Below are 22677 nucleotides of genomic sequence, written 5' to 3' on the forward strand. Positions count from 1 at the left end.
ATCATTTAGAATCTATCTATCGAATTTAAATCGATTGTGTTGATTGAGATTCATTTTAGAACAGCACGCGCTCTTAAATTCACAAATTTAAGCTACAAAGATTTGTTTAAAATAGCAATGAGATAAATTATGACAAAACCATTCAAAGTCCAAATTAGATTAAATAAAGGTGAATCGGCAAATTGAATTCTAAAAATAAATTCAAAATTCTACAAAACTAACAAAAATTCTGTAAAAAATTTTATATGAGATCAAAAAAGATCTTTTTTGGAAAAAGGGGCTAAAATGAAAAATGATCTAGATCCTTTTTTAAGGCTGCCACCGTTCAAATTAATGCTAGCATTGCTTCTGCCAAGCTGGCAACATCTTTAAAGGATTATCAAAGACCAAATATTTAAAATCTGCTGACTTAATTGATAATACATAAGAGTGCCTAACAACATGATAAAGGTGAAAAAAGATTCAAGCAGTTTGTGGTATGTATAAATTACAACTGGGATTTGTGGTTAATCTATAAGCAAATATCAACAGCTGTGAGCCTGAGCGGCACCTTAAGGAACTGCAGTTGATTTCTGAAGACGGAAAACAAAATATAAGAACTCCAAATCATGTTCCGGAAATAAGGATTTGCACTTGTGAAGATTCAATAGAGTCAATGTCGAACAATATCTATTCAATGCCGCGGCGGACTGAACAAATGTTGCAGTCGCCATTGCACAGAAATATGCGATCAGCTCCTATGCGGTTCAAAGAATCCAAGAACATCTATTCGGAGCCGCGTCGAAATAGGGAATTGCAAAAGTCGCCATTGCATAGGGATCTGCAATCACCTTCTTTGCCGTCTGAAGATTCGGAGAATAGAGAACTGTTACCCAAAAGAATAGAACCCAAAAACATCTATTCGAAGCCACGGCGAATTATAGAATTGTTAGAGTCACCATTGCATAGAGATATGCGATCAGCTTATATGCGGCTCGAAGAATCCAAGAACATTTACTCTGAGCCACGGCGAATTAAGGAATTGCTAAAGTCACCAATGCATAGCGATATGCGATCATCTTTCATAAGTCTCGAAAATGTATCGAACAATATATATTCGGAGCCGCGTCGCACTAAAGAAATGATGAAGTCACCACTGCACAGACTCAACCCCGTAGAAGAATCCATAAATCGCCACTCAAAGCCGCATCTCGTTAAGAAGCTGTTTAAGTCGCCTTTGCACAGTGCCAGCAGCTCAACTTCCATAATGCTTCAAGAGAAATCCAAGTCACATCATGAGAAAGATTTGCAGCAGTCATTAATACACATAGACTCTTCAAAACCATCTGGTGAATCGAAGAACACATATTCACAGCCACGACGAATAAGAGAATTGCTACTGTCTCCAATGCCCAGAGATGGGCTGCTTAAAAAATCATCGCAGTGTGTCAACTCGAAGTCAGAATTGCAGCATTCCAAATGCCATAAAGATGTTCGTCCAGTAGGACACAAGCTGCAATTCAGGGAGCAATCTATGAATACAGTTTTGGAACGCATTGCAAATTATTTCCAACAAATAACTGCCTTTCAAGAAATCTCACAACGAAAAATACAGCAAATGGGTGTGCAAGACTTTATAAACATAATTGGTCATCTACTGGCCAACACCGGGACTCTTTCGAAACCGCTGGATAAATCCAATTATATAGTGCAAACGATTAATGCGATGGAGCAGCTTAATTATCCACATAAAGTACGAAAATCATGGCTATTGATGCCCTGTGCATCCTTGCAACATGTTCTGGAGATGCTCAACTTTTTGACAGATCTTCTGCCAATGGAATAGAGAGGAAGAAGACAGACTAAGGGAGCTGCTAACTGAATTTGAGGAACATTCGCCGGCGATAATCCAAAAATCATTTTTATTTTAATTTTAAATAGCCCGAAAATAAATAAATAAATAAATTAAACCTTTGCAACGTACTCAATCAATGGAAATGCTAAATTAGAAAATGTTTCGTGAGGAACTTCAATCTATTTGGAAAGACCATTCTATTAAGATTATTCTATTGAGCTGCCATATAGCAGTCACTGTCTGTTTTCCACGTTCCCATTGTGTGGTTTTTACATCCGAATAGAGCTGCCAAGTTCACGTTTTGAACTTGTGCCGTGCAAAAGTTAAGCAAACTAATTGAGCATGGCTGAAAGATATTTTGCTTAAGGCAGGAGAACACATGTTGCAGGCATCAAGGCAGCAGGGAAGGTGGCAACAACTATGGCCATAACAAGAGCTGCGTATGTAAATTATTTCGAGTCATAAAACAAACTGTCACCCAGGTAGTACTTTCGCAATGCTTCTGCCAAGGCACTCAAGTGAAATAAGCATACGAGTATCATTAAGTTTCTTGGGCTCGTGAAGCTAATGAACTACATCAACATCAAAATCCTGCAAAAAGCTCTTGGCATTCAACCTAATAAGCTCAAAGTCAAATCTAACATTTACCAATTTAATTCTGGCAAGTAACTCAGCTTGAAGAAAAAAGATTATGAATTGAAATTCAGATTCAGCCCCTTTGTTTCATAGTCCAGTAAAATAAAAACCGTTCTCTTAAATTTTGCTTATAATTTCTATCTTTCAGCTAGTTAAATAATATGTTAAAAATAGACCTACGAATAGCCTTAATTAAGGAACTGTCGTTCTCAGAATTTCAGATCTAATGCTGTGCATGAATTGTAAATAATTTTTTTTACAGGGTATACAACAGGGTATATTGTAAGTGTTGAAATGTATGTAACAGGGAGAAGGGGTCATCTGCAACCCTGGAAACTACAAGATTTAGAGAAACCCAATTTTGCACATAAACTTCAATGACTGTGGAGCAGATGAAGTTTATTTTTTATCCGGTCTTATTTGAAGATATAGTATATATTTTTAAGATTGTCTATCATTTTACTAATTGCGACAATATTGGAGAAATAGAACGGCAGTAATGACTGTTAATTTTTATAAGCAATAAAAGCTTCTAAAAGTATGTAACGGGTATTTTTATAGTTGTGATCTTTTCCGCTTGCATTTTTACCACTGAAAATTTGTTCGTTTTAGGATTTGGTTAGATTTAGTGAACCAGCAAGTTGTTGAACCGCAATAAGAACAACAACAACAACAACAAAGGCTTATCAGTAAATTATATCTTAGGTTAACGCGTCTGTTTGCCACACAGTCCGCGTATGTTGGCCATGTTTACGGCACGTTTGTGGCCATGTTTGTCCGTGCGGACACGCAGTTCTTGTTCCCTCTGTTGTTGTTGTTGCAGCTGTTTCTCTTCACATGTTTGTTGGTTTTGTTTGTGCGCCACTTTTGGCGCTTTTCCTGCTGATTTATGCAAAACTGTGGCATTTTTCAATTGCATTTTCCTTCGCTCGGCAGGAGCTGACGACATTGGCGCTGCTCTCACCGCGTTCACTTCGCTCCTTGTTTGTGCAAATGTGCTCCATACAATTTTCACACATTTGCGCAACTTTGCTTTCAAATGTGCAACACATTGCCACACTTATTGTTGTTCGTGTTCTTGCGTTGTTAGTTTATGCCCAGCGACTGCGTTTGTTTCGTTGTTGTCCGTGGGTTGATAGGCAAGGAGGGACAGTGGACAGAATGCGGGACATTTGTCTGCAGCTTCTTCGCACGAGTTGCCAACTGCATTTTATTATCGCTGTACGTGCGAGTGTCAGTGTTGCCATGAAAATGCTCGACAAGAAAATCTTTTAGCTAGAAATCTAACAATTTAAAAAAAAATGTTGACTACATTGCCAGATGTTTTATATATAATTGAGCAAATCATTTATTCTATATCGAAAAAAATATATACAAATGAAAAATAATATTCGTGAAAATGAGGTATAAGAATATAATAATGGAAGGGAATTTGGAGGAAGTAAGATGCTAAAATATCGAACAGTTAATTTAACAGAGATTTTTAAAAGATATACAAATTTTTTTGCCTATCACTTTCATACAAAAGAAATATTAAAAAAAAAAATTGTTGTCAAAAAATTGCATAGAATATTACAATTTAGTTTCATAATTCTAGAATTCTAGTGCTAGAAAAATAAGTTTAATAATCCTAATTTTTCAAAATTTGTTTTAAACAATTATAATTTTCTTATGCAGTTTTAATAATTTTGAGCTAATGCTAGCTTCTTTTTTTTTGGATTTAAAAAGGTATTTTGTCATTATTCCATAAAATTCTGGCCGCACTGATGTGTTGCTGTGTGCGTGCATGTGTAAATGTGGGCGTGTTCCTGTGCGGATTCATGGATCCACGCTTGGTTTTACGCATTTACTGTCAAGTGATAACTTTCGCGTGGGTTGCTTTACTAGTTCCACTAGCTTTACTTGCCCCAACGCTCAGTTCAGTTCAGCTCATCTCAGCTCAGCATTTGAATCACACGAGCCATAAAAACAAATGCACAAAGCATCCTTGCCTATAATATATGCAATAAGTGTCAAAAAAGGGTAAAAGGGGTCAACATTAAATAAACGCTTTTTTATCTCAGTTATGATGTGCTGGCATTACGACTCAAGAAACATATATTATTTTTACCATATAAGAGTATAGTTAACTTTGATTAATAAAAAATATTAATAAATCATAGTAATGAACTTTTCAAAAATATATTTTCATATATTTTCTGCTTGCTTTTCTCAGCTACTGCCTATTTTTCACACAGTGATGAATTGGAGATGCATATTTTTATTTAAATTATTACTTCTTAAACCTATAAGTCAATAATATCTGGAACACATAGTTGAAAAGTTGTCGATTTCCTCTCGGTAACGCTGTGATCAGCGATCTGCCATGTGTTGCATTAATTTTCCAGCTAATTTCGAAAATGTGCATAAATACAGCGAGTGCCATTTGGGCCATAAACTAAATGAGCCCCAAATGGCCAAGTTGTTATAATGATGACTCTAGACAGCCAACGCATTTGTTGTTAATTATACGCACTGTTGCATAAACTTGTATCCTATTGCATACACTAGTGTTGGCCATGTTTTAAATGGTCCAACACAATGCATAATGCAATGATGCAGTTATCGTTATCGCTGAGTTATCTAACATTTTGTTAAACAGTTAAATAAATTAGATCTTTGGAGCGAGAGCATGACGAGAATTGATGTTAATGCAAGTGAAAACAACAAATTTATTGGCGCATAACTCAATGGGATGTTGGCGCTGACGATGATGCATGGGAGGCGCCACGGCCCTGAACCGAAAATACGAAGATATGAATGGATGCAAGTTGCAATTTATGGCAAGCCTGAGGACTGCAACAGACCCGCGGGGAGAGTGGGGGAGGTTCAAGGCCTTCTCACTGCCAAAAGCAGCCCAAAAGAAATAAGGACAACGACAACGTTAACATAAAACGGAAGCGGAAATACCCAAATGCAATTGTCACGCACACAGATACAGTTACAGTTTCAGTTACAGTAACATTTTCAGCCTATGAGCCTAGCTAATAAAGGGGTAGCCTCGAAAGGGGTCACAGGGTGACCAGGCGGGAAGAGGGACAAGGAAGCAACACTGAATAGGCCGGTCATACAGTGGGTTTGAGTGGCATCCTCCACTCTTGACGTCAGCCAACTGACAAGCGCAGGGACCCATTGCCCCATTCTCAAGGCTCAAGGTAGCAAAATCCAGTCACTTGCCATATCTTAATATGGTCAATAAATATTCAGTCTCCTTTGAACACAGTTCTAAATCTAGTAAACCCAAATATAAAGCTGATTTACTAATATATATGTAGAGAGAAAAGCTAAGATTATTTTACTTTAATATATTAAAACCCATTTGAATTTCTAAATTCAGACAATTTGATCAATTTCAAAATAAAGTGAGGACTCTTAATGAGGTCAATAGGTATATCTGCTTTTTGAACACCTTCCCCTATAGCTAGAAAATCTAAATAAATATTATATTTTTCGTGGAGAAAGAAAATACGATTATTGTCAAGAAAGTTTTTACTTATTAAAGGTTATCAAATTAAAGACATTGACTAAATTGTAGTATTCTATAAAATTTTTTGACTAAAATATTTTTATTTTCAATATATTCTATTGTATGAAATTGATTGGCAAATATTTTTATATCTTTTCAACAAATCTGTAAAATTAACTGAACGATATCTTATCATCCTATTTTCTCCAAATTTCCTTCCATTGTTAAATTCTAATACCTCAATTTCAGAAATTTTATTTTTCAGTTATATAATATATATATATAAATGATTTACTTAAATGTATTTAAAAACTTATTCCGTCCGAACCCAGATATAAAGGCTAAGAAGAAATTAAAGCCTAACAAACAAAAGAAAGTTATATGAATTAGGAGAAAAATGGAAGCAGCAACAAGAAATGTATAACAACAAGCTTAGAAGTAATTAAAAGTTAAGGAAAAAAAATGAAAGTAATATTAAAATGAGGAGAAGTAAGAACAGAAAAAATACCAATGTAAATAGCAAAAAATAAATAAATTAAAATAAGCTTAAAGATTAAGAAGTAAAAGCAGAAAAAAAGAGAACACTAAAACCTTATTTAGTTAGTGCTAATATGTGGAAAGGGTAGCGAGATTTTAGTCTGTTACTAGAGACTGTAGTTAGATTAAAGCTCTGCTGCATTTGCATATTACATAATTGGTTGAGTGGCCAGCTGAATGACGCAGAGGATGGCAACTCTAAGGGCTGCCACATGATCATCACATGGCAATGCTTTATGGTCACTTTATATTTGCAGTGTGTGGGATTAAATTAATGCAGTGAGAGTGAGAGTGGGATAGAGAGGGTGAGGGACTGGGAGAAGAAGGGCGAGGGAGAGGAAAAATATGGTCGACATGCCAGCAAACACTTGACGTGCGCTTGAAAGGCACAAGTTGCGCATACGCCCCGTTGTACACACATATTCACACACACACACACATGTACAATGTACATGTGTCTCCTTAGGTAGATGCACTACTTATTGAAAATGCTGATGCCAATATGCGGGTGCAATTCCATTTACCCTCATCCCCCTTTACCCTCATCCCTTAACTTCTCCTGTCACATTGCAGCAGAGTCTGGGTGGGATTATCCAAGGGTTCGGGTCTGATTTCGGATGCCATGTTGAAGGTAGTGACATTTCTAACAGGATTGGAGGCTAAGAAGCAACTTGGACTGTTGGCTTAGTCAGTGTTTACCCCAACCCAACATGCTCTGATAGATGGATTGCTTCGAAACTATTATCGAGCGTTAGCTTTATTATAATGCCCCACATTATGTTGAATATAAGAGCAAATGCGAGTATAACTCCATATGCATATTGCTATGAAAAGCTCACTTCGACAGCCGGAAATTTAGAGGCGTCTTCATTTCAGTGGTGTGTGTGTTGAAATGAAGTTGTTTCAGGTTGATGGGAAATGCAACTTCTCATAAATAGAAATTTTGTTTGTCTAACAAAAGGACAAAGTCTAAAAAATTTAAATGAAAGTATAAGTATACAGAAACGCATCGTTTTTTTATCTTACCCAACTTAGATATTGTGCTTTAATTTCGAGAGATTCATAACAATTATTTTTAATAATAACTACTTAGTATCGTAAAAATACATGGAAGAATAGGTTACTCGATTTACACGGAAGCGAGCTAGCTTAAGCTATTTTTTTTGACGATCAATCCAGTATATCATATCGATTTTACTAAAAATTAACACCTTGGAATTTCTGTATATAAATGATTTGCATTAGAACTTTCACTCTATCAAATAAATAATAAACGTCAATTCATGAAGTGAAGTCTTTCCACACTTTACGCATGTCCGTTTAAGCGATGATAAAGTAAAACTTAACAACAATTAGTCTAATTGTTAATAAATTGAGACCACTTATACAATAATTCACCTGCTAATTTCGATATAATTGGGCATATTCAAATTTAATTACTGTTATGCTTTCCAAAACTAGCCATTAGCAACTACTTATAATAAGCACTGTTGGCACTACAATTAAAAACTAATATTAAAGTTGATGAAACTTTGCAGAGTAAGCGTTTATTAAACAACTACAAATATTTGTGCAATGTTGAGCAACAAAATGAAAGCTATTGTAGAAATAACAAACAGAAGTTTTAATACTCTAACAAACTTATTTTATTAAATACTTGAAGAAAACACTTATACCAAATATTGATTTAAAAAAATGGCAAATTATGGGAATTATCAATAAATGAATAAATGTAGTTATACAAACAATTTTTACTCTTTAACTGCAGTAATTTTTGTATGTGTTTATATAAAATTGAGAATAAAAATCCCCTGATATTCGAGTAATGATAAATATTAATGAAAGTGGAGCCATAAGACTCGAACAAAGTAGTGTGTTTGGTTGGATAAGATGAGAAATTTCACTAACAAGTGAAAATACAAACATAAGCACAAAAACAATTAAAACTTTTACCAAAAGTCAAAGTGAAACTTTCCTCAGTTCCATTTAATAAAATCAGGACTCTTCTAAGTATAAAATGTGAATCAATCAGACATTTAACACTCGCCTGGAGCGAAGACACAGTTTATTTCAGAATCGCATTTTCTAAATAAATAAATACTATTAATAATGATGGATAGTGTGGAACCGCCAATTGCGAGGAGTTTCTACAGTATTGCCCGTTTCTCTGGACTGATTGTGGGCATTTGGCCACAACTTCAACGCAGTTGGGATATGAATCTACTCTGTGCCTTCAGCTTGATTGTCATTCTCATTGGAGCATTGGGCGAGAATCTCTATGGGTTTCTGAATCTCAGCAATTTGGTGTCCGCACTGGAGGCTTTTTGTCCCGGCAGCACTAAAGCTGTCTGCGTTCTGAAGCTAAGCATCTTCTTCTTGCATCATCGTCAATGGTTCGAGATCGTGCAACGTTTACGTGGCATGTTGTGGGCCAGTCGAAGTGAGGAGGCTCAGAATATGCTGGTTGGCATTTCCACCTTGGCCAATCGCCTCAATCTGCTCTTGCTCTGCTCTGGCTCTGCCACAAATGCCGCTTTTAATATTCAGCCACTGATAATGGGTTTTTATCGCTGGTGGTTCGAGTTGCCTGGTCGCATGAAGCTACCCTTTAATATAATGTGAGTTTTACAGGTGTGACAGAAACTTTAAAAAGTTTATTTAAAAACACTTGCCTGTTTTTTTTTAATTTAAGATTTAATATTAGGAACACGTTAATACTCAACACTTGATATAAGCATAATTTTTCTCAGCAATGTTTTTGTTTTCGGGACATTTGTAAGATTTTGTTCAGTTAGATTACAATTTTAGTCATTTTTGACTTTTTTAATGTTGACTCGTTGCCAGTTTATCCGCATATTGTCTTCATTTAAAAATAATAATCTGAATACCTCCTTAAATTAATAGGAAAATACATGCTGAAATCAAGAAGAAATCATCTATTTTTCATGTGTATAGTATTTATTATACTTTAAAACAGGGCTAACTTGATGAAATGAGCTCTTTCTGTTTTCTTTTTTTTTTTTTTAATACAATTTGACAAAAGCTTAGTTTTAAATATTTGAATAGTTATCTTTGTCTATATGTTCTGTATACTCTAAATAACGAATTTACTTTTTTAGTTTGCCCAAATTTGCCACAGATTCTCAGCTCTTTCCACTCACATATCTTCTGTTGACCTGTTCCGGCGCCTGTACCGTGTTCACCTTCAGCATTGTGGATGGTTTCTTCCTCTGCAGTTGTCTCTACATAAGCGGGGTCTTTCGTGTGGTGCAACAGGATATTCGCAATGTTTTTGCCGAACTCCGTGAAGGTAAGATTCCTGCTTTCGATGACTATTTTACCTATTCAAGTTTGCCCATTCAAAGTTGAGGTCTTTACACCATTGATGAATGCTGAAATACGATTGCAACTTGGCCATATCATCGAGCGGCACAATGCAATTATCGATTTGTGCACAGACCTAACGGGACAGTTCACGGTTATCGTTTTAATGCATTTCCTGTCCGCAGCCTTCGTTCTTTGCTCAACCATTTTGGATATCATGCTGGTAAGCCTCCTTTCTCTCTCTCTCTCACTCTACTCTTCACTCTGAAACAAAAGTTTTTCGGCGTTTTTGTCTTCTTTTTGGTTTTCTCTGTCTGTTTGCTTGTTTGCTTTCGGTTGGCCATTTATAAGCACATGAATTGTTACAGTGCCAAAAGTTTTTAATGCGCCATTCACACGTTTCTCCGGTTCCACACCTAGAGCTTCTCTTAAAAGGAACTGAACTGCCTTTGGCTGTTTGGCATACTCCAGGGTGAAGTGTGTTTTATACCCTGTAACAAATGACTAAAGTCGTGCACATTTATTCAAACTACTGAATGGATTATATAAGCTTAAGTTTTTTAGTGTTTTTTCTGTAAATTGATATTAAAAGAAATTAAATGAGAAGTTTGCTCTGGAAGTAATGTTATTATTTTTTATAATAGATAAATGTCTTAAGCTCTTAAATTTATCATGAATATTAAGAAATAGCTAACAAATTATTATTAATTTGGATTATGAATTTTGATCTAAATTTATTCTAACTTAATTTTTTTTATTTCGTTAAAGAATTGTTTTCCTCTAGATCCAGATTTTGATTTTAATGCTAAGAGTCCCCACTTTAAAAATTTGAAAATTAATCATTTTAAATCTCAAGTTTTACTTTTAATCAACTCCTTGTATGGTAATAAGTATAATACAACACTTTGAACTTGATTGTGCGACTTTTCCTTTTTTTTGTAAATAATCAAGTCAAAATGAACAAAAATTTGGACTTGTAAAGTTGCTAGGTCAAAGGTCGAACCCACTTCAAGCTTTTACAACTTTGTCAAAAATTAGCCGATTTTCAAAAAGAATGTCATTTTAATCATGGTTTGGCGTTGAAATTCTTTCTGCATTCAAATTTAATTAATTTCGTTAGTAACATTTTTTTGGGTTCCGAAAGGGTAAACCCGATATGGAGCTTTTTACCGAGATAGTTGTTTAGGGACGCACCGGAATCGATATTTGTTTCAGCTTTGTTTCTTGGTTATAAATATTTATATTAGTTTAAAAAAATATATAATTTATATATTTATAATTTGCGGAATCTTTAGTGTAAATTTAAGCAGTTATTATAAGTTAAGTTATTTAAAAATGCAATTATATGTACGAATATATTAAGTATAGTATGTAACATATACGTAGTCATTCTGCGAGCATTTTCTTTCCAATTAATGATAGCTCTTATCACACTCTCTTTGCTCGCGACGCTAAACGGACTTGATTTCTTCATCTTCGGCTAGAACACATCGTCGCTGAGCTGCTTAACCTACATCTGCTACAGTGTGGCAGCGATGACTCAGCTATTTCTGTACTGCTACGGCGGCAATCATGTCAGCGAAAGTGTTAGTAGTTTACATTTTCCCCTCATTTTCATTCTCGATTCTATTTCCATTTCCATTTGCATTTCAAATTCCATTTTGCGCTAAACATTAAAAGGCATTAAAAATTATATGCCAAACGCACAAATTGCACTTGCGATGAAATTTTAATTGCAAAACAAAGTGTTTCTTTATCTTTTCGTTTTCCCTTATTATTATCATTGTTTTTTTTTTTTTTTGTCAATCTGTGGGCTTAGAGCGCTGCTGTGGCTGACACTCTGTATGAGATGGAATGGTACAAATGCGATGCGAGGACTAGAAAAATAATTTTAATGATATTACGACGCTCGCAACGGGCAAAAACAATTGCGGTGCCGTTTTTTACACCCTCCCTGCCGGCCTTCAGTTCGGTATGTCTCTTGATTATGAGAATAAATGTTTATGTTTCTTGTTTTACACTTTTCTCTCTCTCTCTTTTTGTGAATCACTTGCAGATACTCAGCACTACGGGCTCGTATATCACATTGCTGAAGACATTTCTGTAAGCCTACGCGGCGTATGATTGATATGCGAAGCGAGCATTGGCCATCGTCTAAGCCATATGCTTCTTCTAGCTGCTGTCATTGTTTTTTGAAATATATTTAAAAGATCTAACAAATTGTTCAGCAAATCACTTTATTTATAAAATAAAATGCAACAAGTTGTCCAGTTAACTTTTCCTTTGATTTGTTTAAAATATATAACGACTTTAACGACCTGTCATTTAAGCCACAAACTAATGAAAAACACTTGCGGCCATAGCCGCATTAATTGGGTCAGCATCAACATCAACTTCAGCTTCGAATTCTCGGGAAGGTTGCGGAATTTCTATGCTGATGGTGTTTTTATGGCATCACGTTGTTACCGCGTACTTTGCCAGCAAATATCAATTATAATTGCCGGCATTTAAGCCAGGCAGCGAGCAGTCAGCACATGGCCAAGACAGGCAAGTTTAACAGTGCGAAAAGTTGGAGATTTCATTGCGTAAACTTGCAGATGATACCTTTAATTACAGCCAGATATACATACATATATATATGCAGATAACTGCATATATTTCCAATTTCTCACAGTGCAAACTGAAAGTCTTACCCAACTTTTTCAATAAAAGTTCCATTTAATTTTATAATAATTACATTTATTTTTGAAATAATCCCTTTTTATATTTTTGTGTTGTTCTTATCATCACATATAATATCTAAAATCTGCTTACTTTCTTAAGCATAGTAAATTCTTGTCTACATTTATAGTATATATGTATATAATTAACTATAATTTATTTATATGCATTATCAAATTTAGTTTCACATTCCAAATTTGCTTTCATTTACATACCCTTTTTTATTTTCTTTTGTGTACTTTACATATGTTTGGGTGTGCATTAACTTATGTGACGTACTGTAGTGACTGACAGCTCGTGAAATGCTTGTAAGCCTTGTAAGTGTCTGTTTCTGTTGGCTTTTGTTTTACTGTAAAGTGGACACAATAATGAAATGTGGATAGGATGCTGAAAGGAGGAGAAGGAGGAGGAGGAGGAGTAGGAGGAGAGAAGGTGCCACAAGTTTGCGGTGAGGATGTGAAATGTCCTCTACAGCTGCCAAAGAAGATTCTGCATTTTTTTATAAGCTTTCACTTTTGCTTTTACTTTTACTCTCGTCATTTCACACAATGAAATGTAAATACAGCGAATGACTGAAAAAAGAAATGGGATAAAGGGGAAAAGGGGGAAAAGGGAAAGCAGACAATGTTAATGGTTGCTTGTTTGTCCTTTGGTGTCCTTTAGCAATTTTTAAGTACATTCCGAGCAGCTGTGAAAGAAGAGGAAGAAAGAAAAAGCAACCAAACTGCTCATAATTTGGTTGCTCTTCCTTCATCCTCATCCTTAGCCTAATTTTCCAGCTCTTTCCCAGATAATACTAATGATGAGTGCGATTTCCAGTTTTGGCTCTGACAGCTAATACTTAGCTCATTGTACTGCCAACAGCAACAACAACAACATGGCGCAACACATTAGGCCAAGACGCTGCTGTGTGTGTTGGCCAATTAAGGCCAAAGTCGCGCTCTTCTGCATCGCAGCGGGATTTTCATCTGCAAAGAGTGAAAAACATAGGAAAACTGATGAGCATGTGAGTCTAGAAAATGATGTAAATTCCTTAAAATTAACCACAACTTGGCCCATTAACATAATTTAATTGTTAGATTGTTTATTGAGAGAGCAGACTCAGTTTAGGCCAGGCCAGGACAGGAGAGTCACGCGTCTTAGCCAGGCTAGATAAATGACATATGTGTCGACGTTGGCTTGAAATGGGATCTCGGCGCGTATACGCAATATTTTGTGGCGTATTCTTTGCCAGTGTTTGCATCATTTGTTAGTCCCGACTTCACTTCCCTTTCCCCCCAAAAGAGTAAGACGACCCAAGTCTACAGACTTAAAAGCTGATGATTACTCTACTGCTAATGACGATGCTGACTATTGCAGTGACTTGGAAGCCGGAAAGAACAAGACTTTCAATTAAATTTAATAAAAAATACTCAAATATGAGTTCTTTAATTTTTTTGCATGAGATTTTAACAAAATTTATTTGTAAAGAGTTTAATTATAGCGTTTAAAAGTTCTCCCAGTTTTGTTGCTTTTTATTTGCGTTTAATAAAATTACTTAGTAAATTAAATTAATATTTCTAAAAAGTTTGCTCTAGCGTTTATGGCTATTTTGTCATGAAGCAATCATAGTCAGCATAAGAGCATACAGCATTCGGTTATCAGCAGTGTCACTTTCATTTTTCGTCTTCGTTAAGTTTTTATTGCAGTTGATTTATTATCTGTATTTATGCATAGGCATTTGGCATTTGGCAGTGTCATACTCATTTCTATGTGGAGCTCAGTCTCTGTTTCTCTCCATCTCTGGGGCATGCCACATGTGGCACATACGCGTATGATTAACTGCCTTTCGCAAGTTACTTTTGACATTTTTTCATATTTATTATCATTTTGGGCTGCTTTGATTGAGTTTTTTCCTAACGCTTTAAAATGCAAATTCTTTAAATTGTTTTTCGCCTACAACAATTTCATTCAAGTTTACAGCTTTTTCGGCCATTTCGACCATTTCATTTAACACTTGACATTCTCACATCAAAACTTAACGTATTTCAATTTGTTTTCGAGTACTTGTCATAAAAATGACAGAAAGACAACAGCAAAAACAAAAACAACAAAGAGCACTGACTAAGGCTGTTTTAGTATGTAGTTTTGCCAGATTAAAATGTCTTAATTCTCTTTAATTTATGCGTTAGCGCTGCTGAGTTTGTAGGCCAACTTGGCCTGAATGTTTTAGGCACATTACTCATACGCCACGTTGTCTGGACGAACAAAACATATCGCAGAAAGCATTTTTGAAAGTAAATCTGAATAAAGTCGAGTATGCCGTGCCTTTATTTTCTTGTTCAAACAATAAATTTAAATCCCCGCTAGGATAAATTTCATTATAATGTTTTTTAAAGAAATAAATTGCGTGGGGATAGATTTGCTTATGGAATTTTATGGCATTTGAATATTCACGCTAAAAATAGTTGGAAAATCAGAAGTTAAAGTTAAACAAATAATTAATATTCTATGGAAAATAAGTTGAAATTTTCGATTTAAATAATTATAATTCCCCAAATATTTAATTGACCCAAAGTTGTAAATAAATTCCTTAAAGCGCACATAAAATTAATAGATCAAATAAGAAAATTAATTATATTTTGAACTTAAACTTTTTAGACAACCTTAAATATATTTCCCTAAATATCGAGCCGACCAATTCTCTGATTTACTCTCGCACAATTTATATATTGAGGTGCAAGCTAAATTATAATTGATACTGTATGTTTAATTGTGTCTTAAATAACAAAGTATATATTTCTATGGTATCGAGTTGAATTTAACCTCTTACTAAATTGTAAATTCCGCATCCCTTACGAGGAACTTACCATTAATCACATGGACCATAACACTGGCGCTGCTCGCAGTTGTTGGCTGACACGTGTAGTTGCCAGTGTCCGTCGTCTGGGCATTTGAGATGCGCAGCCTGTAAACGAAAAGATAAATAGGTAAAGGGAGTAAATTAACTACCTTTTCAGACCCTTGTCCTTGACCTGTACCTTGACTTTAAGGTATCGCCCAGCTGTGATTCCATGGCAATGCGTGTGGTAAAGTCCTTGGCCACTTCTAAGTTCAGAACTTCATTCAGTGACGCATCCAGTTGATCAGACGTTTGCTCCTTGCCTCGTCCCTTTTCCTGTTCCTGTCCCTGTCCTTGTCCTTGAGTGATGAGATTATCGGCATCCTCGACATCCGAATCAAAGGGTGTGATCATGTGCTCACCGCGATACCAATAAATAGGGCCAATATCCTTAACCGAGGGCTGTTTGACCACACAGTTCAGGATAATGGCGCTGCCCGACTTAAAGTGCAGATCGTGCGGTCCACTGATGATCGCCTTCGCATCTGGAGAAATCTCTGTAAAATACAAAAATTCAAAAATTGTAAATATTTCTTTAATCAAAAAGCACAAAAATACTAGACAAAAGTAAAGTATTTGTTCCACTATGTCATCAATAAAAATTTGTTTAAAGCCCTTTTGTCAAAGGTCCTATAATTTAATTTAAAATCTTGTTTTAAACTATGTGTGATATCAAATGCTGCGTATAACAATTTGTGCAATTGATTCCGCAAAGTTTCCATCATAAAACTTTATGACATAAGTTTTAAATTCCGCCAATTGGCAGCGGAAAAGCAGGAATAATAAAATGCAGTGTTGTAAAAAAGCTGCAGACATTTCCCATATGCACGGCTGTGTGTATGTGTGTGTGTGTGTTCCTGTCGCACATATGTGTGTCTGTGCGTATAACTGGGTTAATAATAATATTTATTATGCATCGGACTGTGCAAATAATAATAATTAAAAAATATACCCGAAAAATAAGGCAAGCAGAAACCAGTGCGAATGGAAAAGAGACAGATTGAGAGAAAAAACAAGAGAGCAGCCGCATATGAGTATTACATGAGTACATATATATATATATATATATATATATATATAAATACATATATGTATGTATGTCTGTCGCAATTTCGACGCCAGGTTGTCTGACTGTCTCGCTCTCCGTCTGTTTGTTTGTTTGGTTCGTTTGTTGGGATTGCGGCATATGTTGAGTGTGTGGGAGGGAGATGGGGAATCGCTGAGTGCATGAATCTCCCATGGTGTTATTATGTGCGTGTGTATTTGTCTCTCCCTTCCTCCACATCGTTGTATGTATGTCTGTATGTATGCCTGAGTGTCACTGTGTTAAAGGCAATTAACACCCCGAACTGGCACACTCTTTGCACACAAACACATACACACAAATACACACACAATGACAAAAATTTAAAAAATGTGTTTTTAGACCCCGTACTTAAAAGAAGTACAGGGGTCTATTGGGTTTGATTTAAAAAATATGTGCGTAACAGGCAGAAGGAGGGTGGCAGACCCTATAAATTATATATGTTCTTGATCAGCATCAATAGCCGAGTCGATATAGCAATGTCCGTCTGTCCGTCTGTCTGTCCGTCTGTATGAGCGCCTAGACCTCAGACTATAAGAGTTATAACTTGGTAAACTTGGTAGGTCCCTCTATATTGCAAGCAGATCAAGTTTGTTTCAGAATTTGCCCACGCCTACTTTACCGCCTAAAAATCGACATAGAAAACTTCATGTCCAAAATATAAGAACAACTTAAAAGCTAGTGACCCCAAACCCTGTATGTAGATTCCCCTATATTGCAGACAGAGCAAGGTTGTTTCTTTTTTCGATCGGACCACTATATCATATAGCGCCAATAGGAACAATTGGGCGAAAATCAAGTCTTTGTATGAAAAACTTTTTAGTTTTATGAGATATCATAATCAAACTTAAAGAATATGCACTTAAGTTTTATATATCCTGACTAAAGTAGGTTCAAATCGGACCCCTATATCATATAGCTGTCATAGAACCGATCGGCCGAAAATCAAGTCTTAGTACGAAAAACTTTTTTGTTTTTTGAGATATCAATTAAGTTAACTAAATATTTTTTAATTTTTTCCATTCTTAGTTTTTCCATAGTAAGTAAGTACTGGGTCTCCGACAGTCGAGTATGCTCGACTGTAGCACCGGCCTACTAGTTTTTTTGTTGGAATTCGCCGAAATTGGTTGCATTTGGCGTGGTCATGCATGAAATGCTTGCATTGTTAATACCCTGTAAACGCAATGTATGAAGAGGTCAAGGCTAAACTATGCTGAAAAAATCCCAACTTATATTTATCCTCAGAAATGCAACAATTACAATTTAGGCAGGTAAGTTTAAGAAACACTATACAGTGACTCAACTTTTATATTCAACATGCATTTTTAAGAACTTTTGTTATTATTCTGCTGGTTTCCCTATAATAATTAATAATGGGTATCTACTGTTGGACTCAAAATAATTTAGATATTGATCAAAACCTCTAAACAAATATGCTTTAACAATTAGTATTGCTGCAGGCGCGAAAACTCTACTAAGAAATACCACATTGATTGAGGCGTTAAAGTGTCAACTATCTGGCAACTCATAAGCTTACTTAACAGCATGTTTACATATAGTTTACAGTATGTAACATTATCGATTGGGTGCATATTACATCGATCACTGCATTTACTGCTTAAACTGCTTGCCATATAGACGCAATCGAAAAAGTCAATTATCAAATATGTTGCTAGCTACAAACGCTAGATGGCGTCAGTCCTTTCGTTCTACATATTTACATTTATGTGTAAGTCTTGAATAATTCTTAAAGTACATAGCGCTAATTAAAATTAAATATTAAGAGATTATACCATTTAATGTGTTGGCCATTTAATTGTCTTCAATGGTGTTTTCTTTATTTTGTTTTTTTATTTTAAAATTATCCCTAAGTATATAAAGGCAATGTGCATTTCAGGGCAAGCACGGACGTATTTATAGTCCGACCACGCCCTGAGCTGAATTTATATGAAGTATAAATCTTATGGAAAAATCGGTGGTCGGTCACATAAATTTGCATAATGACATTAATTAAATGCAACGCAGACTGCAGCAGAAGTTGTGAAGAAAATGTGATAAAACAAGTAAAGAGACATACAGAAGCCAGTGTTGAGTCACTCATACGACGCATATGCCGATAATTTCATTAAAATGAGAAAAACAGTGTCAGTCGAGACAGTGGACACTGGACAGTGGAAAATAGCTGTTGAAGGGTTTAAGGCGATTCTGCAATTGTTTCATTAACGTAAATTAAAATGCATACGATGGCAAAGAAAATGTAATCGGAAATTCATTTGTGAAGAGCGGAAAAGAAGAGTTTATGGTACTATATACATACACTGCACTACACACAACAGCATAATCGAAAACTTAAAAACAGATTGCAAACTGATTTGCATAAGCGGCAAAAAGCAGCTGTTGACAGGCAACAGGAAACTGCCAAAGATGTCCACCTCATCTCCTCATTATGCTCTCAGAGTTGCAACTTTGAAAATACATTTTTTTTAAGTAATTCTTCAAACTAACATTAAATTTATATTAACTTTAAATGACATTTTAATGGCACTAGATTGTTAAGATTTAATTGAGTTATAAAGTTGTGTTAAGGGTAAAGAATTGTTTGTGCTGATTGACTGACTGATTGAATGATTAAGGGACTCAATTGCTGTACATTTTATTAAGATATCTTTTAAATTTATTAAATTATTTTATCCGACTTTTATTATTATAAAATTAACAAGCTGATAATCAATTTAGATTGACTGATTGATTGATTGACAGGGGGAATTTGACGCACGAAATTACATGATATGCTATAGATTAACTTCAATATTTGGATCTTTGTTTAGTTCATTTATTTATTTATATAACATCGACTAGGAGCAATCGAAAAAATATTAATTGAATTACAAATGTAAATTTGGAAAGATGATTCAAATATAATAATTAAAATATATTATAAATAAAATTAATTTAAGACAAAATAAATATTAAAATAAATAATAATAATAGTTGAAACTCATTGCAGCTCTATTAGAAATTTAAATTTTAACCATTTGGGATTTCTAAAAATTATGACAATGTTACTAAAAATGATGTCTTGATGGTAACTAAGCTAATCAGTTTCTAAAAATATAACATAAATTACTTAGAGTATTTCACACAAGCAGATATAATACAGGTAGGCGCATAAATTATCTATGGTTCAGCCGAACAGAGAGCTGAGAGCAAAGCCTGGGCACAGTGCCTACTAATTATATGCAAATCATAATGCATCACTAAATCCTTTACAACATTTCCAATCAGGCAGCTTAACTTGGCTAAGTCCCGCGAGTTGATGAGTTAATTAACTCCCCTTTCCTCTCACACTCCCAACACTATCACTCTCTCTCTCTCTCTCTCTATCTCACCTGTGGACATCCTCTGAGCTGATGCCCTAGGACCCAGCACTCGATCCGTGAACTCTCCAAGGATAAAGCCCGCTTTCATTTATTTATGACGAAAAATGGGAAATTAAAAATGTATGCCTGCAGACATTTGGCCAAAATTATGCATTTGTCAGGGAGGGCAAGCAAATGAAATAATCATAATTGTTGCTCCCTGTTAGCTGTTGCTGTTAGCTGATTTTTGTTGCTGTTGAGTGTTGGCAAGACAAACTAAATTACAATTTTTAATAAGCAATTCCACGGACGCTGTCAGCCAGATGTGCAAACATAAATCGTCAGCAGCAAAACTAACAATTTCACATTTAATTTGTTTTTTATGCCTTTGCTTTCGTTTTTGTTGTTTTGTTTTTTGTTTTTTCTGTTGAATATTCGTGCACTCACCAATGATATTCAGCTGAAAGGCCATCGACATTTTGGGCTCGGTGTTCACCTGGCATTCGTAAATGCCGCTGTCCTTGGCCTGTGGCGACTTCACATGCAACGTCCACTCACGTGCATCCTTTGACTCAGACACCTGCAAGCATAAGTATCTTCTATTTAGTGAAATATAATTTTTAATGTGAAAAACTATACATCAACAACTATATGCTGATATTTATAAATAAAATTTTAAAATAACTTTCATTTTTGTAGATTTTGGAAACAGAAAAAAATTGAAAACAATTTTTAATTTGATAAGTAATTTATATTTTATAATTTTGATTTTTATAATTTAATCAATGGTATATTAAAAAACGAGTAGTTTAATTTATATTTATGATTTTTATAATTTAATCAATATTATAAAAAAAAACAAGTAGTTTTAGAAAAAAATATTATTAAAACTGAAATGCAGCAGCGCTTTAAACTGCTTGCTGTAGTTGTAACCCTGTTGTGTAACACTGCAAGCAGTGCATTTTTGCATTTAGAGCCTCTCTCTCTCTTTTCTCATTATCGCTAAGCTGTTATATTTTGCATACAGGTCAAGCAAAAGTCTTAAAGTTGAATTAAATATAATTTTAATAGAGTTGCAGCAAGTGTTTATACAGTGGTTCTTAGCTATTTCGACCCACAACATTTTCAACAAAGTTTAGTTTTAATAGATTAGTTAATATATATATATATATATATATATATATATATATATATATATATATATATATATATATATATATATATATATATGTATATATATATATATATATATATATATATAACTAACTAATCTCTAATTTTATCTTAGTCTGATTGGGTTTTTCTGTATTTTCCCCAATCCATACAACATTTGTTGGACCAACCGCTTTCCTTTTCATTTTAGATACCCCTAGAATACTTATATTTACATTTATATTACACAATAAGAATTTAATTTATTTATTAAATTTTTATGTTTTAATTTAAATGCAGTATGTAAGAAAAGCGGGTCAAAAAAACAGAGAGCTACTGTATATGCATCAATGTTCATAGTATTTTATATATTTATTTATATATTTCTGCTCATTCAAATTTTTGGTATATACAGGTGAATTAAAATATATGTAAGCTACATGCCTTGAATCGCTTATCGGTGGTGTAGGTGGCTGTGCCGACAGTCAATATGTGCAGATCACGCTTACGTATCCAGGATACCTGAGGAGCAGAGTTGCACATGCAAATATAATTATTATAATACCGAGAAGATGCAACGCAATTGCAAATTCGATTGACACCGAAGCTCCGAGGACGCAACTGTAAAGCGAAGTGAATAATTTTATTTGGCGACCTACCGATTTATCATGCAGACTGTCTACGCGGCATTTAATTATGGCCTCCGTGTGGCCGGTGCGTCCTGTGATGTTGCGTGGCATGCCAAAGTCAAAAATTGGCAAGGAATGTGAAAACTCCGTTTCCGTTGCCGTCGGGGCCACCGCAAAGCCGTCCGAGGAGGCCACGAAGGCTAAACTCTTAAAAGTGTGATTCGTGGCATCCGTTTGTGGCAATGTGGCAGCCACAGACGATGACAATGCCGTCACATCAACAGCACTGGAGTCTTCCGCTTTCCTTAGCGAATAGCTATTGTTGTCGTAGCTGCTGTTGTTGTTGTTCAAATATGCTCCTTCTACTGCTGCGAAGAGACCTGCAAAATATAAAGGAGAGCCAAATTTATCCACCTCATCTTTCATCACTTTAGCGGCATGCCGCTGATTTTACTCAGTCCTTAAATGAATTTTCAACTGCTCACTGCTTTGTGTGTTGGCATTTTGCCTGAATTGAGTTTTAATTTGTTTCACTGGCCATTCCACGTTGGAGCTTTAAGTTTCTAGTGCCCGCAGGATTATTTGTCTTAATTATTCTCTTTGATAAAATTCATTACAGTTCAATTGGAATTTTGATTTAAGCTTAACACTAACAGCATGTCAAATAGCATTAATTAATTTAAAAAACAAAATGAAATACTTTTGAAATGCATGATAAGCGAAATCTTAATTACGAATACGCATTTACATACTTTGATATTTAGGCAATCGAGTAACATTTATGACTTATGTTAACACTCTGTATTTGTTGGTATTGAAAATGTTAAGATATTAACTACCTGGCAACTTATTTTCATACTTAACGGCATGTAACATTTCTAGACGCAGTGTAGAAAGTTGTGTACGAAAGATGGCGCCAGTGATGTTCTTGATGCATTTTTAAATATATTTACTATCCGATTATAAATAAATATTAAATTTAAAATTAAATAATTAAAAATTTTACATAATTAAA

The 22677-nt window shown here is 34.9% G+C and overlaps 3 protein-coding genes across 3 annotated transcripts; 2 read left to right on the top strand and 1 right to left on the bottom strand.

Moving 5' to 3' along the window:
* The first annotated feature begins 344 nt into the window (after positions 1-344).
* LOC117780766 (kinetochore and Eb1-associated basic protein) lies at positions 345-1826 on the top strand. Its single transcript, XM_034617412.1, has 2 exons — positions 345-476; positions 532-1826. Exons 1-2 carry the CDS (start codon positions 442-444, stop codon positions 1823-1825), a joined length of 1329 nt encoding a protein of 442 aa, XP_034473303.1. The 5' UTR covers positions 345-441; the 3' UTR covers position 1826.
* Positions 1827-8621: 6795 nt separating this feature from the next.
* On the top strand, positions 8622-12111 carry LOC117781444 (odorant receptor 22c). Its single transcript, XM_034618201.1, has 6 exons — positions 8622-9130; positions 9632-9833; positions 9883-10059; positions 11321-11422; positions 11656-11808; positions 11893-12111. The coding sequence occupies exons 1-6, from the start codon at positions 8622-8624 to the stop codon at positions 11941-11943; spliced, it is 1194 nt and encodes a 397-aa protein (XP_034474092.1). The 3' UTR covers positions 11944-12111.
* Positions 12112-12598: 487 nt separating this feature from the next.
* Positions 12599-21791, bottom strand: LOC117780583 (zwei Ig domain protein zig-8). Its single transcript, XM_034617165.1, has 6 exons — positions 21693-21791; positions 21478-21555; positions 20329-20461; positions 15578-15935; positions 15407-15504; positions 12599-13525 (listed from the first exon to the last, which is right to left on the bottom strand). The coding sequence occupies exons 1-6, from the start codon at positions 21771-21773 to the stop codon at positions 13404-13406; spliced, it is 870 nt and encodes a 289-aa protein (XP_034473056.1). The 5' UTR covers positions 21774-21791; the 3' UTR covers positions 12599-13403.
* Between the last annotated feature and the right edge of the window lie 886 nt (positions 21792-22677).

This window comes from Drosophila innubila (assembly GCF_004354385.1).
Source record: "Drosophila innubila isolate TH190305 chromosome 2L unlocalized genomic scaffold, UK_Dinn_1.0 4_B_2L, whole genome shotgun sequence".
Taxonomy (NCBI): Eukaryota; Metazoa; Arthropoda; class Insecta; order Diptera; family Drosophilidae; genus Drosophila; species Drosophila innubila.